A 15,162-nucleotide genomic window follows, 5' to 3' on the forward strand; every position below is an offset into this window, starting at 1 on the left:
GGCGCAAGATTCCCAGTAACAGTTTATACTGATCACAGAAACTTGATGTACCTCAAGACGGCTCATTGCCTAAATTATAGACAGGCTAGATGGTCCTTATTTTTTGACCGATTCAATCTGGTGCTAACTTATCGTCCAGGAGACAAAAACATTAAGGCAGATGCACTTTCGCGAGTTTTTGGGCCAGCTGCTTCAGAGGAGTTAGATGACCAGAAGCCCATCTTAAAATCATCTTGTTTCATTGCATCCTCCAAGAAGATTAAAATTCCCGTAGGGAAAACATTTGTGCCATTAAAGTCCCGAACTAAACTTCTACGCTGGTTCCACTCCTCTCACTTCACCGGACATGCTGGCGTCAAGAAGACTACAGAGATCATTTGTCGTAGTTACTGGTGGCCATCAGTCAAAACAGACGTTAAGAACTTTGTAGCCGCTTGCGATACGTGTGCTCAACACAAGTCTATACCACAAGCTCCAGTGGGGTTACTTCAGCCTCTTCCAGTCCCGAGTCACCCCTGGGTTGATATTTCGATGGATTTCATCACTGAGCTTCCTGTTAGCCAAGGTTTTAATACTATCTGGGTGGTGGTGGATCGTTTTTCCAAGGCGGCTCACTTCATTCCTCTCAAGGGCCTTCCATCTGCTTCTCAGCTGGCCGAGAGTTTTATAAAGAATATCTTTAAATTGCATGGTTTTCCTCAAAGTATCGTGTCAGACAGAGGAGTCCAATTCACTTCCAAGTTTTGGCGAGCTTTATGTTCTTCCTTTAATATCAAACTCAACTTCTCTTCGGCTTACCATCCCCAGAGTAATGGGCAGACCGAAAGGGTTAACCAAGACCTCGAGAAGTTTTTAAGGATTTACGTGTCAGCCAATCAGGATGATTGGGCGTCTTTGCTCCCTTGGGCAGAGTTTGCCCACAACAATCTGTACCATGAGTCCACCGGTCAGTCTCCATTTTTCATTCAAAATGGATTTCATCCTAATCTTCCTGAAATTTTTTCCAAGTCTTCCAGTACTCTGCCAGCTGTCCAACACACGGTCAAAAAGTTTCTGAACATCTGGTCTGAGGTGAGAAGAAACCTTACAAAAACCTCTGATCGCTACAGACGCTTTGCCAATTATAAAAGGAAAGAGGCTCCTCAATTTAAACCGGGAGATAGAGTATGGCTCTCCACGAGACATTTAAGGCTCAAAGTCCCGTCCATGAAATTAGCCCAAAAGTTCATCGGCCCCTTTTATGTCCTTCATGTAGTCAATCCAGTGGCGGTAAGACTCAAACTTCCTAGATCCCTTAGGATCCCCAACGTCTTTCATGTGTCACTTCTGAAACCGCTTATTCTCAATAAGTTTTCTTCTTTCAAACGGCCTTATACACCTCTCCTGGTAGGTGGTCATGAGGAATATGAGATAAGACAGATTTTGGATTCAAGAGTTTCCAGGGGTCGTGTTCAATTCCTCATCGACTGGAAAGGATTCGGTCCTGAAGAGCGTTGCTGGGTTAAGGCCTCTGAAATTCACGCCCCACAGTTACTCCGCAAGTTCCATCAGAAATATCCCAGGAAACCTTTCATAGGGTGTTCGGTGCCCACCCCTAGGGTGGGGGATAATGTCACAGTCTCCCGGACCGTGGGAGTCTCTTACCGGGTCCGGGGACGTGGCTTCTGCGGGCAGCAGGCTGGGCGCTCCAGGCACTGGCTCAGGCAGCGCTCTGAGCAGGCTGGGCGACGCCGGTCTGAGGCAGGCGGTGGGCGGCGGTGTAACGGGCGGCTGGCGTCTCTCTCTGCACAGGTCCCGGCAGCGTGTCTGCAGCTTCCGGGTACGCGGGTGCGCGCTCACTAGGGGCGCGCGCGCCGCACGTTCTAGTGTTTAAAGGGACAGGCAGGAAATTGAACTGCCTAGTCCACAGTATAAAGGAAGTCTCTGGCAGGCAAATCACTGCCAGAGTATAGGCTCACACCTACTCCAGCGTTACTGTGCTTAGTTCTTGTCTCCAGTGCTACTGTTATTGATCCGGCTTGTTACTGACGATTCTCCCACTTAACCCCTTGTACTCCACTTGTGACCTCTCCGTGTATGACCCCAGCTTGCTCCCGACTATCCCTCCGTCTCATCCCAGTGTACCGCAACCAGTGTCTCCCGTGTATGACCCGGCTTGTCTTGGACCTCCTTCGCCTCTCCCCTGGGCTCCTAACTGACCGCATAGATACCGACCCGGCTAGACGACCGCCTCTCCATATTATCTACTCCCAGCCTCCAGCTCATAAAGGGAAACCTAACCAGAGGACCGCGACCGACGTGTCGAGTGCCGCAGAAGCCCAAATCCCAATTGGAGGGGTCACTGGCAGAAAACCCTCGGCACGGTTAGACTCCGCACCTCTGTGTTAGGGCTAGCCAATTCCCGAGCTGAATAGGCAGGTAGTCCAGTGCAACTTGTGACACACCAGATGGCCACTTGGTTGGTCATCAATCATAAGTATTAAAAGTAAATTTCTATATTACACATTTATGCAATTTTTGTATTCTAAAGGCTTATAGTGTATGGGTTCTACATGCCTACAGGGCACTGGCCTCACCCCCCCCCCACACTATTCATAATAAGCCCCTAAGACTTACTCAGTGCTGCGATGGCCATAGGGAGATCCGGGGTCCCTCCTTCCCAACTCCCACAAAACACTGGTGTACCGCCTGTTACTCATCTTGGATGGCAAGCCATCTCTAGCTTTGTTTGCAGGGAGACCTTTTGCACAGTATACCATGCACATGCCCGGTTATCTGATAATCACCAGGGCTGCGAATTGCCTTGCATTTAGATATAAATTGGCCCTTATGGATGGAGCGCTCTCCATCCAGCTGGGGGATGATGGTTGGATCGCCAACCACCAGTCACCGGAAGGTGATGCGTGTGCGTCCCTTTCCAATGGAGTTCGCCGCCGGTGCCTGTTGCTCACCCCCACTTCCCCCCTAACTCTGCCCGTCTTCCTGAAATGGAGACGGGCAGGGTTTGCATCCCAGGAACTGGGACGTGCATGCATATCCGAATCAGATGGAGCGCCAGCTCACCAGGGGGTAATCTGGCGAGCCCTGGTGCTGGCTGGGAGGCGCTGTATCTAAAGTGCCAGACATCTATTTGGCCATGTTATGCCACCTATTACCTATGTATTTGTGAATGACACAAGATACACCTTCATTATGAATCACATTATTCCAGGCTTCGCAGTTGCTTCATGTAAAACAAAGGCCTATTATAAAACTACAGGATTAGGGAACTGTACCTTCCGTTAAGTCCATAGACCTTCTTGGTGTCTGCTGCATAATACAAACAGAAGCAATCACCGCCGATTCCTGTGCTGTTGGGTTCAGTGACATTGAGGGCAGCAGCTACAGCAACTGCTGAATCAGCAGCATTCCCACCTTTCTTCAGAATATCTACAAATGGTAGAGAATAGCATTACTGTATAACCAAATTATGTACATGGAAAGTAATATTATTTATTGGGCAAGCAGAATAGACAACGAGTCGTTGTTTCCAGTTCATATTTATAGTTGGCAGAAACAACTGCAAAATGAGTTTACTGGTCTGTTTTTAGTCCTTCAATGACCTCTGTGGAAACAGATACAGTTACATCATTACGCTCATTATACAGGTTATCTGACGGCTTCTGGGATAGCTGCTGGCTTATGTTAAGCAACATTTTCTTTATTAGAACCAAATAAGCAGGAAACAGCAATGATACACAGTAATTGGGAAGTATGATACAAAGTAACAAAAACATCTAACATTTAGAGGCCAAGTATTTCATTATAGGTCAATAAGAACTCATTGAATAAAGCTTTACTACAGACTATTTTAGGTTTTATATAGTAACTTACAGGAGGTAACCACAGAACCGTGACCACAGAACCGTGAGCCTTATCTCTTGTCAGTTACTACATAAAACGGTTAATAGTCTGTTAGAAAAGTAGTAAGAAGTTATAAGTAAGCAATAATACTAGAGCCAAATCATCTACCAGGATGGAAACATTTGCCTAATAATAAGCATGTTTGTGTACCAACAGACAGGTAACGTGGCGGCTCTTGAGATCTGTTAATGTGGCACACCCAAACCTAGCATTGTGGCAAAATATTGCATACATCAACTTTCCTGGGGGAACAGAACACTTTATAGGTAGGTGAGTTGCACTGTACACCACGCAATACTTGCCTACTCGAATACAGTATGTTCAGTGAGAGTCCCCCATATCTTACGTGCCAGCTAGAAAAGTAGGCAAAGCTCCCAGAGTGTAGTTGGCAGTCCAGATTGATGACATGATTTGCTCTGAAACACTTCATTTAGGTCTTGTACCCCACATTTTTAACGCTAAATATGGCATTGTAAAGCAAGTATGTAGATACACTGGGCTGCAATAAAACAGTCACACAATGCCACAAGTTAAGAGCCAATTGGCCCCTAACTGTCATGTTATAGGCTGTGTTTGACAAATGAGATTGCTAGAGGGGGGGAGTTTGCACTGCCTGTCTTCGCAAAAGACAAGATGTTCATCCATCTTGTTGATGTCCCTTCCTGCTTTGCTTCGTTAATGAGGTGAAGCAGGAAGTGTTATAGTGGTATGATAAGCGCTGCTAGAATGCATCCCAATTTTTTTTAAACCAACCATCCACTGCAATAACCAATGCTGTTGATAATCAATATTAATAGCATGGATCTTTGTACCACAATAGGAACATTTCCTGTAAGAAGTAATGTATCTGCAGATTCCTATGGTGCTCTATGTGAATGCATCTGCATTCCTTGGATGCACTTAAAATACTCTACACCACCTAGTACAACACCCATTCTGTAACATTATCTGTCTTGTCAATAGAAGTGTACAGTATGTGGTGTGTCAGTACAAAGTAACAGGACACAGCACAGGTTGAATCATTCTGCTTGGATATATCAGAAGATAATAGGAGTCCTTTGTACTTTGTACATAAGACTCATTAATTATTAAGCTACCTGTCCACATTCATTTTTCTCCATAGAATGAAATCATGTAATTTCACACTGGGAACAAATGGCGCCTGGACTAGATTTGTGGAAAGGCAGCATAAGCCAAGGGCCAGAGCAGCAGAGTTAAGCCCAATACACATTACCTAACAGCGGTCGCGGCTGATATAGTTCACCATATCGGGCGCAGGCAGCCAATATTGTCGGTACACACTGAACGTATCGGCTGCCGATACCGTTCAGTGACATCACAGGAAATCATAGATCATGTGAGTTGTTTGGCTATATTGCCAAATTTTCCTGCATGTTCGGTAGATATCACTCATCTATAATGATATTGAGTGTCCACACTAGACAATATTGTGAACAATATCACTCAGAAGCTAGTGTGTGGGGGGCGTTGCAGAGGAGGGATGATGCATCTTGTGTCACAGTTTTATTCTTATTAGAGATGATGAAAAAGATCAAAACTGTCCCAAACTAATTTGCTAAAGTACATATTTGGCTGCAAACGGCTAAAGTACAATAACTTTAGAAGTGCTTACCAAGGCTGGTAGCTGACCCCAAGGGGCACATTTGCCAAAGCTAATCAGCTAAGGAAGACCCATCTGCAGGCGTTCCCAAAGGAGCGGGCATATTGAGCGAAATTGCCGCAGTACGGAACATTTAAACAGAACTCCCGAGGTCCGGGACCAACCATCGGGAGAATCGTCAGTAGAAGGTCCCACATCACAAGAATGGATACCAAAATTAATTGGGTGTTGCCCTACCATTGAGATCAAAGTGAATGGCGTCAGCAGAACAGGATACGTACATCAAAAGCGGGGAAAACCTAACCCAGCGTCACTCAAAATGTCTCAAGACAATAGTCAAGAAGAGATGCTTGGCAACGAGGACCAAGGAAATGCAACGGGTAGAATAAGTTCAACGGCACGCAAACCGGCAGTGATAACTATGCCCTATTACTTGGGGGCGCCATGGCTTCCCACTTATACCGGAGATAGTGGAATGACTGAAACCAATGCGTTCCGCGACTTTAGGGAACAAATTGAAACCATGTTCCAAGTATATAGATTAGATAAAAATCAACAAGTAGAGATACTTTTGGCTCAACTGAGAGGATTTGCAAAAAGGGAAGTAAAGTCATGGCCAGAAAGTCAGAAAAGATCGGCAAAAGACATCTTGAATAAGTTGGCGAAAGTGTTTGATGCAAAGACTCTCTCCGAATTAAAAACACAGTTTTATTCCCGAAAGCAGCAACCGAATGAAACATTGCGGGAATACGCAGTGGAGTTACAAGAGGCCTTACAGGACATTAAGACATGTGCTTCTAGGGAACCAATTGAGGAAGATGAAACCTTAACTAATCAATTCCTCGATGGAATCTATGATGCGAATACAAAAGGACAAGTAAAAATGTTGCATCGACAAGAATTACCTATAAGCTTTTCAGACTTCAAGGAGTTGATAACAAGGGTGTTAGGTAATAAGCCCAAAAAAGGAACTACCCTTGGATCCGTTGAAACCGTTTTTCAGCAAGTTCAATCTGTTGCCTCTAAAGACCCCATCGAAGAAATGAAAGGGCAAATTGCTGAATTGACACAAGGAATGACTGATCTTTGTCGAGAATTGAGAACCTTTCTATCAGTAGGCGCTTAATTGAAGGTGTAACTGCAGTTACGATAGAAACATTGCGAGACTGTTGAGGTTAAATCATTATTGCGCAATAATAAACTACAGTATAGTAATTGAATGAGTAGAGGCCTCTTAGAAATGGTACAATATATGAATTGTTTTTGCATTGCAACATTTCCGTATGCACTGTAAGCGAATGTATAATAATTTGTTTTCTTTGTAGCATGTAAGGTAGGGATAGTGCTGTATGTATTTAAAGTGAACTGGAGCACAGTGGCGGAGGAATCCATTGAAGGACCAACATTCGCTGTTCCAGCATAATAAAAATTGTTAACGCTTGTTGTTATTTATGTGGAAACAATTTATTGAATGTAAAACACTGAATTGCATAATACCTGTTCTGTGAGTAATAAATTGTTTAGTATTGAAAAGGAATTGTCTCCACGTGGAATACTGAACACATAGGTGTTCAGAAACACAGAAATACTTACCTGTGAAACCCTGTGATAGATTTCACATTGGCAGTTTAATATCATGAAACTCGGCGACTAACTGCTGATAGTCTGTTCTCTGACTATGACTTTGCTGGCTTGGCATGAGGGTGATGACAAACAAGTCTGAGCTGCCCTCAATAATTCAATACTGTTAGGCGAGAAGCTGATAGCACTTTACTGTCTAAAGTGCCTGTATACAACTTATGTAAAAGGTACTTTGATTTCCTCACTGTAATAAATGTGCTGTGGGATGATGGTAGTGATATTACTGCTTTGGTACATAAACATGCTTGAAGGAAAGTGTATTTGCCGCTGAATGCCTTATAGTCTCTTACACTCTCTGTCTCACTGTATTTCACTCTGTCTAATCTCCGCAGGCTCAGTGTAGCTACTTAGGTATGCCTCTCTCTCTTTCTATATCGTGGTAGGGAAGATAGGCTGTTCTGGGGCTTTACTCAGATGCTGTGGGGCTGGCTAGCACTCACCATTCCCCCTTGCTGTAGTTCTATTCCAGGTCTGTCAGTCAGCATTTCTATAGAGGCCGCTGGATCTGGCTCCTAATTGTGTGGGCTGGTCCAGGGCTGCACTATACTGCTTTGGGGCTGGCTCCATACTCACCACACCCCTCTCTCCTTTTGGGCTGCTGCCGGGCTCACTCCTACTCACTGCCCCTCTCCACAGAGACTCTCCATCTTCCCCTCACAGACTGCACAGCCCAACTGTTGCTCCCTCTCAACTATCTCCCCTGACCCTGGTCATGTGACCAACTCCTGACCTCTTCAACAGTTGCAGAGACTGCTGGGAATTGTTCATCACTCAGACAATGTCCCCTGTGGGGATAGCATATGTTTATAGCACAATGGGGCAGATGTATGAAGGGTCGTTATGGGGGAGAAAAGGTATCAGCGCACGTTATGTGCACTGATACCGCTTCTCCCCCATGTATGAAGGAGGTAAGATGGGTTAAAGGACAGGGGCGCTATGCGCCCCTGTCCATATCGGCGCTGCTATCAAAATGATAGCAGGCCGAATGTATGAACGGTCAGCATCGCTGACCGTTCCGCACGAAGCCTGCTTTGGCTTCGCCAGCATCAGGCTGGCGAAGCCCTATCTAAACAGCAGGGACAGCACTGTCCCTGCTGTTAGGTCTGGGCTGCGCTGGGGATCTCGCGTGAACAGCGAGATCCCGCGCATGCCCAGTGCGGCCGGCCGGGGGACAGGAGATAGCGCATCAGTATTAACTGATGCGCTATCTCCAGAAAGAGACATCGCCGAAGGGGGTAGTTAACGCTCCCCCGCTTCGGCAGACAAGATGTTAATACATCTTGTCGATGTCCCTTCCTGCTTCGCCTCGCTATTGAGGCGAAGCAGGAAGTATCATAGCGGCGCGATAAGCGCTGCTATGATACATCTGCCCCAATATATCTTATATTAAGAATAACTAGTATGGTATTATATCCATGTAATACATCAACATGTATACAATCATCACATTGTCAATCCTTTTCTAGGATGCAACAGAGAAATAATAGCTAGAATCTGATTGGCAGTGGTGGCTCTTACCTCTGTGGAGAAGGGCGGCTGCTGCAATGCTGCCCCAGTTCTCCGGCTGCTGGAACAGTGCCTGCTGGTACACGCCGGTGCCTGCTGGTCCCTGCTGCCAGTTCTGACCAGTTTCTTCGGAATTGCACATGCGCTGGCCCTCAGCCTCTATGAGCTCCTTTGGCAGCAGTCCATAGAAGCATATTCATGGTTACGGCTCAGGCGCATGCGCAGTATAGTGCTTGGTAATGCGAATGGGCAGAACCCTTTTTTTATGGGCTACCGCTGCAGCAGCCCGTAGAGGATTCCCAGAGGGAGGGAATGTCTTCCAATGATACTGCCTTGGTGACTGGCAGGTCAGCCTTCCAATAAGAAGTCACTGCCAGTCACAGTGAAGCCAGTGCAGTCTCACAGACTGCATCTGGCTTCACACAGTTGCTGATTGGTTACTATGAGCAACATCCCCATTTTCACTTTTAGAATCTTTAGTAAATTTACCCCTAAAGGGGTACACACGTGTTGAGATGTGTGCAAAGTATTTTTGGCAAGCTATTTATGATAAGCAATTTCCCAGTGTCTAGATCGCCCATAGAGAGCCACATGCAGCGATGTGTGCTAAGTGATTTTACAATTTTACAGGTAAAATGTATACATGGGTTTTTGGACCCAGATGTCGACATGGTCACTGAGTCAGTGCACCGCATCCCCTTACATGGCTTGTTGCAATCGCCATGCTTCGGGCATGCTTATTATATTTTATTCTACCCCAATGCCCTAGTGGATGGTAGGGCATGAAATCCTGCCTGTCAGCAAATATCGGCTCAAAAAAAAAAGAAGTGAAAAACCCATGTCGACCTTTTGACTGTCAACCTAGCCATTGTTACCTAATGCTTGAGTCTCCCTTCCATCCATGTTGACCTATGCCATGTCGACCTTCAGTTCTCAACCCAATGCATGTCAACCTAATGTTGGTCGAGCCAATGACCCATACCCAAAAATAAAACTCACCCAAATTCATGTTGACCCTTTTCAGGTGTCGACCTTCAGTGAACCTAACAACCATATACCTTGTTGTTTACACTGACATTTAGATTTCAGTTTGAACACACCGCACCAAAATCTAACTCTCTCTGCCCCAGTTACATCTGCCCCACCTGCAGTGCAGCATTGTTATGTCCATTTGAGAAAGATTTTGCAATCAACTCTGAATCAGGCCCAAAATACGTACACAAATGATCTACTAAGAAAACAGTGACAAGCTTGAGGAAGGAGGTGGTAAGACCTCCGAAACGCGTTGCTGTTAATCCATGCCTTCTGCACTTTGAACTTGGAGCACCTTGGCACAGGATCACTTTATTTTGGACGCACTGACACTTTTGGACGCATTTGTACTTTATCCATTGGAGATATCCATCATCTAAAGCTCACTGCGGTGGTGCCGCAGATTTGGACTACCAACATAGCCCACCGCAGTCCACATATATGGTGAGATACTAATCTGCACCCAGCATAAAGTGCACCCAGAAGTGAAGTGTTTGTCGCATCAGATTGTATGTTGCTTTTTATGAATTCTTTTGTTTGTTCTGCTAGATGTAAATAAAACTTTTTGCCATTGATGCAAAAGTGTATTGAACATTTTTTTGGAAGAGTTGCCACACAAATTTGTATTGTATCCATTCCACAGATCTTGGAAAGTGTCAGTTAGGAACTGGTTGGTTGGCATTTTATCACTTTTTAAGGCTGAGTACATCTGGTGAGAAAGAGTCTAATCCTGGAAGCATTTTGAAATGAAAATGGCAGGACTGCAAAAGGTACTGAATGTGTGGATTTAAGGATAGTGAGGAGTTAACTATAAAGGTGCTCATACACTTATCTGATTTGGGCCGGTTTCGCCCGATTTCGACGGATCGGGCCAAACAATCGGCCAAAATCGACATCCCCTCTGATCCCATGTGCGGTCCAGTGGGGAGGTCGGACGGGGTGCACATTAAATTTATCGCATCGGACCTTTTCAGATGGGAGACCGCTGATTGGCTGAGAGAATTCTCTCAGCCAGCAACCGTCCCCCTAGTCTTTTTAAAAATATATTTTCATATTCCCCAGCTGCTTCCCACCCCGCCTCCTGGGAAATGCCGCTACAAGCTCCCAGTCACCATTCCTATCCCACTGCTGGACCCCGCCGATGCCCGGGAGTTTTTTTGACATGCAATAAATCGCATGCGGAGTACCCAGAGTTAACCCACGCATGCACGGGGAGAATATACAAACTCCGCAGAGTTAGGGCCATCATAGGAATCAAGCCCATGATCTCAGCGCTGAGAGGAAGGAATGAATATTCAACTTTGGAAATCAGTATCCATCTCCATAATAAACAAATTAATGTTTCTTTTACATGTTTTAAATACAGATAATTTATCACATTTAATTTAAGCACATAGATTTGATTGTGATTATAATTTATAATGTATTAATATAATATATTCATTATATTATATAAACCTAGTGAGTTATGTGTGAGTTATATGTAGGATCCTGCATAGAGAAAACAAAGGCTCCTTATTTAAGACTGTAGGTTTTTCCTATTCCCATGATCTACTTATACAATGTGCTGATTGTTCTGCTAGAGCATAGACATCTAGGCCATGTTTTCCTGGCTCAATGACAAATACTAACAAATTCCTGTACAAATATAAATATACAGGACACCAATGCAATGTTATACTTTATTGTAGTGTTACTCAACCTTGGTCCTCGAGGCACACTAATGCCCCTTTCCCACTGCAGGTCTTAAACGGTAAATTGCCGTTTTCTCCCCACTATTTACCGTTTAAGGCTGCAGTGGGAAAGTGTTAAAGATAACCGGTATTTCAACACGTTTAAAAAGCAGAGTCCTACACGTTTCAGACCCGTTTTTTTGGCAGTGGGAACGGGTCTGAAACGATATTTAGGACCCCAACACCAGTCAACCCCCTCCCCTGGTACCTGGCTTACAACCCCCGTACCTGTCCATCCTGCACCCCCCCCCCATCCCCTGGTACTTGCCAGCTCGCTGGATCATGCAGCGGGGTCCGTTCATTGAAACCCTGTGGGTGACAGCTCCTGACTGATCTCTGCTTGCAGTCAGGGCTGTCTTGGGCAACCCTCCCCCCCGTGACCCAGTGACCCCCTGCCATGTATGACCTCCCGGCCGGGCAATGCAGGGACATAATGGGGATTGACAGCGTAGGAACAGCAACCCCACTGCTCATCACTCTCCCAGCAGCAGTCCCCTTACTACAAGCGCTGAGCATACAGCAGCTTCGGAGCACAGGTACCCGGGAGCGCAGGGATGCTCGGTGCTGGCTGCACATGCGGGCACCCGGCACAGCATAGCAATCCTAACCTGCAGCCTAGTATGCGATCTATAGGGGGGACATGGCACAGGTGCGTCTCGGGACAGCGGTACATCCATCCCATACACACATGCTACCGGGAAGCACGCACTTGGCTATAGCAGTAGCGGGGATGAGGGCTGGCCGTAGCCGCCGCAATACCCGGCACCCCCTGCTGTGTGGAGCCCCCCCCCCCCCCCCGCCCAACTATCAGATCCTGCTGCCAGCATACACGATGGTGCAAGCATGGGGGTGATACAGCCGGAGCCTCCACAGCGTCCAAAGGAGAGTGTGCTGCGGAGTCAGGAGCTGTCACCCGCCGGCACTGCAAGAGTCAGGAGCTGTCACCCACCGGAATTCAATGAACGGAGCACGATCCGACGCACTGGCAAGTACCAGGGGAGGGGGGGGGGTGTGCAAGACAGGTACGGGGTTTGTAGTTTGTAGGCCAGGTACCAGGGGAGGGAGGGGGGTGCAGGGCAGGTACCAGCGGAGGGAGGGGGGTGCAGGGCAGGAAAGACAGGCACTCTTTTTTAAACGGTACACTGCAGTGGGAATAGCACTTAAACAGTATTTAAAACGGTAATCTAGTGCATTGTGAATGCTAATACCGTTTAAAAAAACGTTTAAAAATACCGGTACTTTAACCGGCTCTGCAGTGGGAAAGCAGCATAAGAGAACATGTTTTTTCAAGTGATAGCTGTGCTTGAGCAGGGTCATCTTTTACACTGTGCTGGGTGATCTACTGCCCTCGGGCCCCACAAGTACATGGGCCCCATAGCAACCTAAGGCAGCGCAAATCAAAAAATCTAATTCTGCTGATGGAAATCCTATAAATCATCTCTCATATAAATCATCTCTCCTCCCACTGTCCTCTTCCTCCAATGGACACATGTAATCAGTGAGGAGTGTCAAGGAAAAAACAACTGCTGCTATGGACAAGTTGGTGTACTATGGCATGCTGACAGCCGGGATTCTAGCGGTCAGTATGCTGACATTGGAATCTCGACCGCCGGTCACCTGACGAGGGGGGGCGAGTACAATAAAGTCCCTTGCGGGCTTGCTGCGCTCGCCACAGGTTATATTCTACATTTCTCCATCTATGGTGGTTGTGGACCCCCATAAGGGAGAATAGCCCGACAGTTGGTGGGATCCCAAATGTCAGGCCAGCCCTCTGACGAAGTATGTGGTGACGAAACACGTTGTAACCGCTCCGACAAACCTGTGTAGGATACACAGAGATCTATGCTGATACTTTGCGGTTGCTATGCTTGGAGACTTTTATAAAAGAAAAAATTTTATCACTGATACTGCTCTATGGAGCGCTCCTGTTTCCTTTTCTAGATCGTGTTTACCTGGGGAATCCAGGCAATTGGGAGCAGCCGGGTAAAAATACACCCACAGTGCATTTAGTACATTGGATGGGGCTATTAACCCTTTTATTCGTGGACTGCCACTGTTTGTAACTCTCAAGGTTTTCGCGCACTTAATATCTTTTGTTTATACATACATTTATATTAACCCTCCCCCCCCCCCCCCCCCCCTGCAGTCACCTATTGACCAAGTTAATACTGCCATTACTCTGTGTTTTGACAGTGTAATATTCTCCCATGCAGTTTACGGCCACCCTGTCTAAAGTGCCCCGGGCCCCCCGAAGGCTTAATCAGGCCTGCATATTTGTCTACATATTTTATGATAGGCAAAACCAGTGTTCATGGCTACCAATCACATTGACAATAAATTTAATTTGATCCTGGACCATCAACTTGTGGCATCTCTACAAGTGCCCTGTGGGACCCACTTTGGGAACCACTGGATTGGAGTTTAAAATATGCAAGAGTTTTCACTTAGTTAAACTATATATACATATAAATAATATAGAATACCTAAGCCAATGTAAGTGGCAAGTGGCTGGCTGGATGCCACACATCCACCAGTGCAGACAATGGGAGATCTTCTGGAAATAAACTCATTTGTAGACGTCATTGCGAGTCAATTTGGTAAACTGGTTAGAACAAATCCTGAAATAAGTACAGAAAAAAAATAGAAACAATTACAGAAATTAGAATACATTCAAACAAAATATATTTTATAACTTATTATGGTAAAACAAAAATGTTTTATTATTTTTATTGCTTGTATTGTGTTGAAAATGTGGCCTTTATTCTGGTTCACTCGCTTAGGCAAATGCCTTCTCAAATGGACAAAACCATGTGCACTGCAGGTGGGGCAGATGTAATATGTGCAGAGAGAATTAGATTTGGGTGAGTTGTTTTGTTTCTATGCTGGAAAAATACGGACTGCTTTATTTTTACACTGCAATGTAGATCTCACTTTGAAGTAAAGCCCCACCCAAATCTGATTCTCTCTGCACAAGTAACATCTGCCCCACCTGCAGTGCACATGGTTTTGTCCTTTTGAGAAGGAATTTGCCTTTGCGAGTGAACCAGAATAAGGGCCTTTGTGTGGGATTATTAAGGCAGTGGAAGAACTTTGATGAAGAGGCCATTTTTTAGAGAGAAATACAATTCCAGCAATATAATCTTGTAGTTTGGGTTTTCAGCCTCTACACAATACAATTCTGCACTGTACGTGTTCATTCAAACTTTGTGGAATTTACAGTCTATGAAAAGAAATGGTGAATTTATTTAACAGTGTGTTGTGGATTGGGTAGGATTGGGAACACATTCTGCCAAATGCAATTGACAAAATATGCTTAATTTAGCAGGAATGTGCAGCATTAGTCTAAAAAAAAAAAAACATGAGGAAACTTGTTAGCTTGATAAATAGGCCTGTGTGATCCATGGCTATTTCTAGTGAAATGTGCTTTTCCCCGCTTATAGAACTGTGCAAAGTTAAAACAAGAGAATGAAAGAATAATAGCATACCTCCCAACTGTCCCTATTTCTGCGGGACAGTCACACATTTTTGAGACTGTCCCGCTACGTACCGGCAATGTTCAGCCCATGGGGAGTGGTAGTGGTGCAGTTTGGTGTCCACCTGCCACAGCAGTTAATAGATGCCTATTCACAGGAGACAGAGGGACAGGGGGCATGACCAGGAGCTCTCAGAAGGCTGGCCATGCCCGCCCCCCTCAGCATCAAAAGGAGGGTGTGGCTTTGCGATTGC

The 15,162-nt window shown here is 45.6% G+C and overlaps 1 protein-coding gene across 1 annotated transcript in view; it reads right to left on the bottom strand.

Moving 5' to 3' along the window:
- The window catches only part of LOC146064496 (glutathione hydrolase-like YwrD proenzyme), a 71,997-nt gene that overhangs the window by 55,084 nt on the left and 1,751 nt on the right, over positions 1 to 15,162 (bottom strand). The window contains exons 2-3 of the mRNA XM_083178035.1: positions 13,920 to 14,054; positions 3,276 to 3,429 (exon numbers count right to left, since the gene is read on the bottom strand). Of these exons, the coding sequence (XP_083034161.1) occupies positions 3,276 to 3,429; positions 13,920 to 14,019 (254 nt within the window). The 5' untranslated portion in view covers positions 14,020 to 14,054. The remainder of the gene's footprint in view (positions 1 to 3,275; positions 3,430 to 13,919; positions 14,055 to 15,162) is intronic.

Source organism: Crinia signifera, chromosome 3 (assembly GCF_055691185.1).
Source record: "Crinia signifera chromosome 3, ASM5569118v1, whole genome shotgun sequence".
In the NCBI taxonomy this organism is placed as follows: domain Eukaryota; kingdom Metazoa; phylum Chordata; class Amphibia; order Anura; family Myobatrachidae; genus Crinia; species Crinia signifera.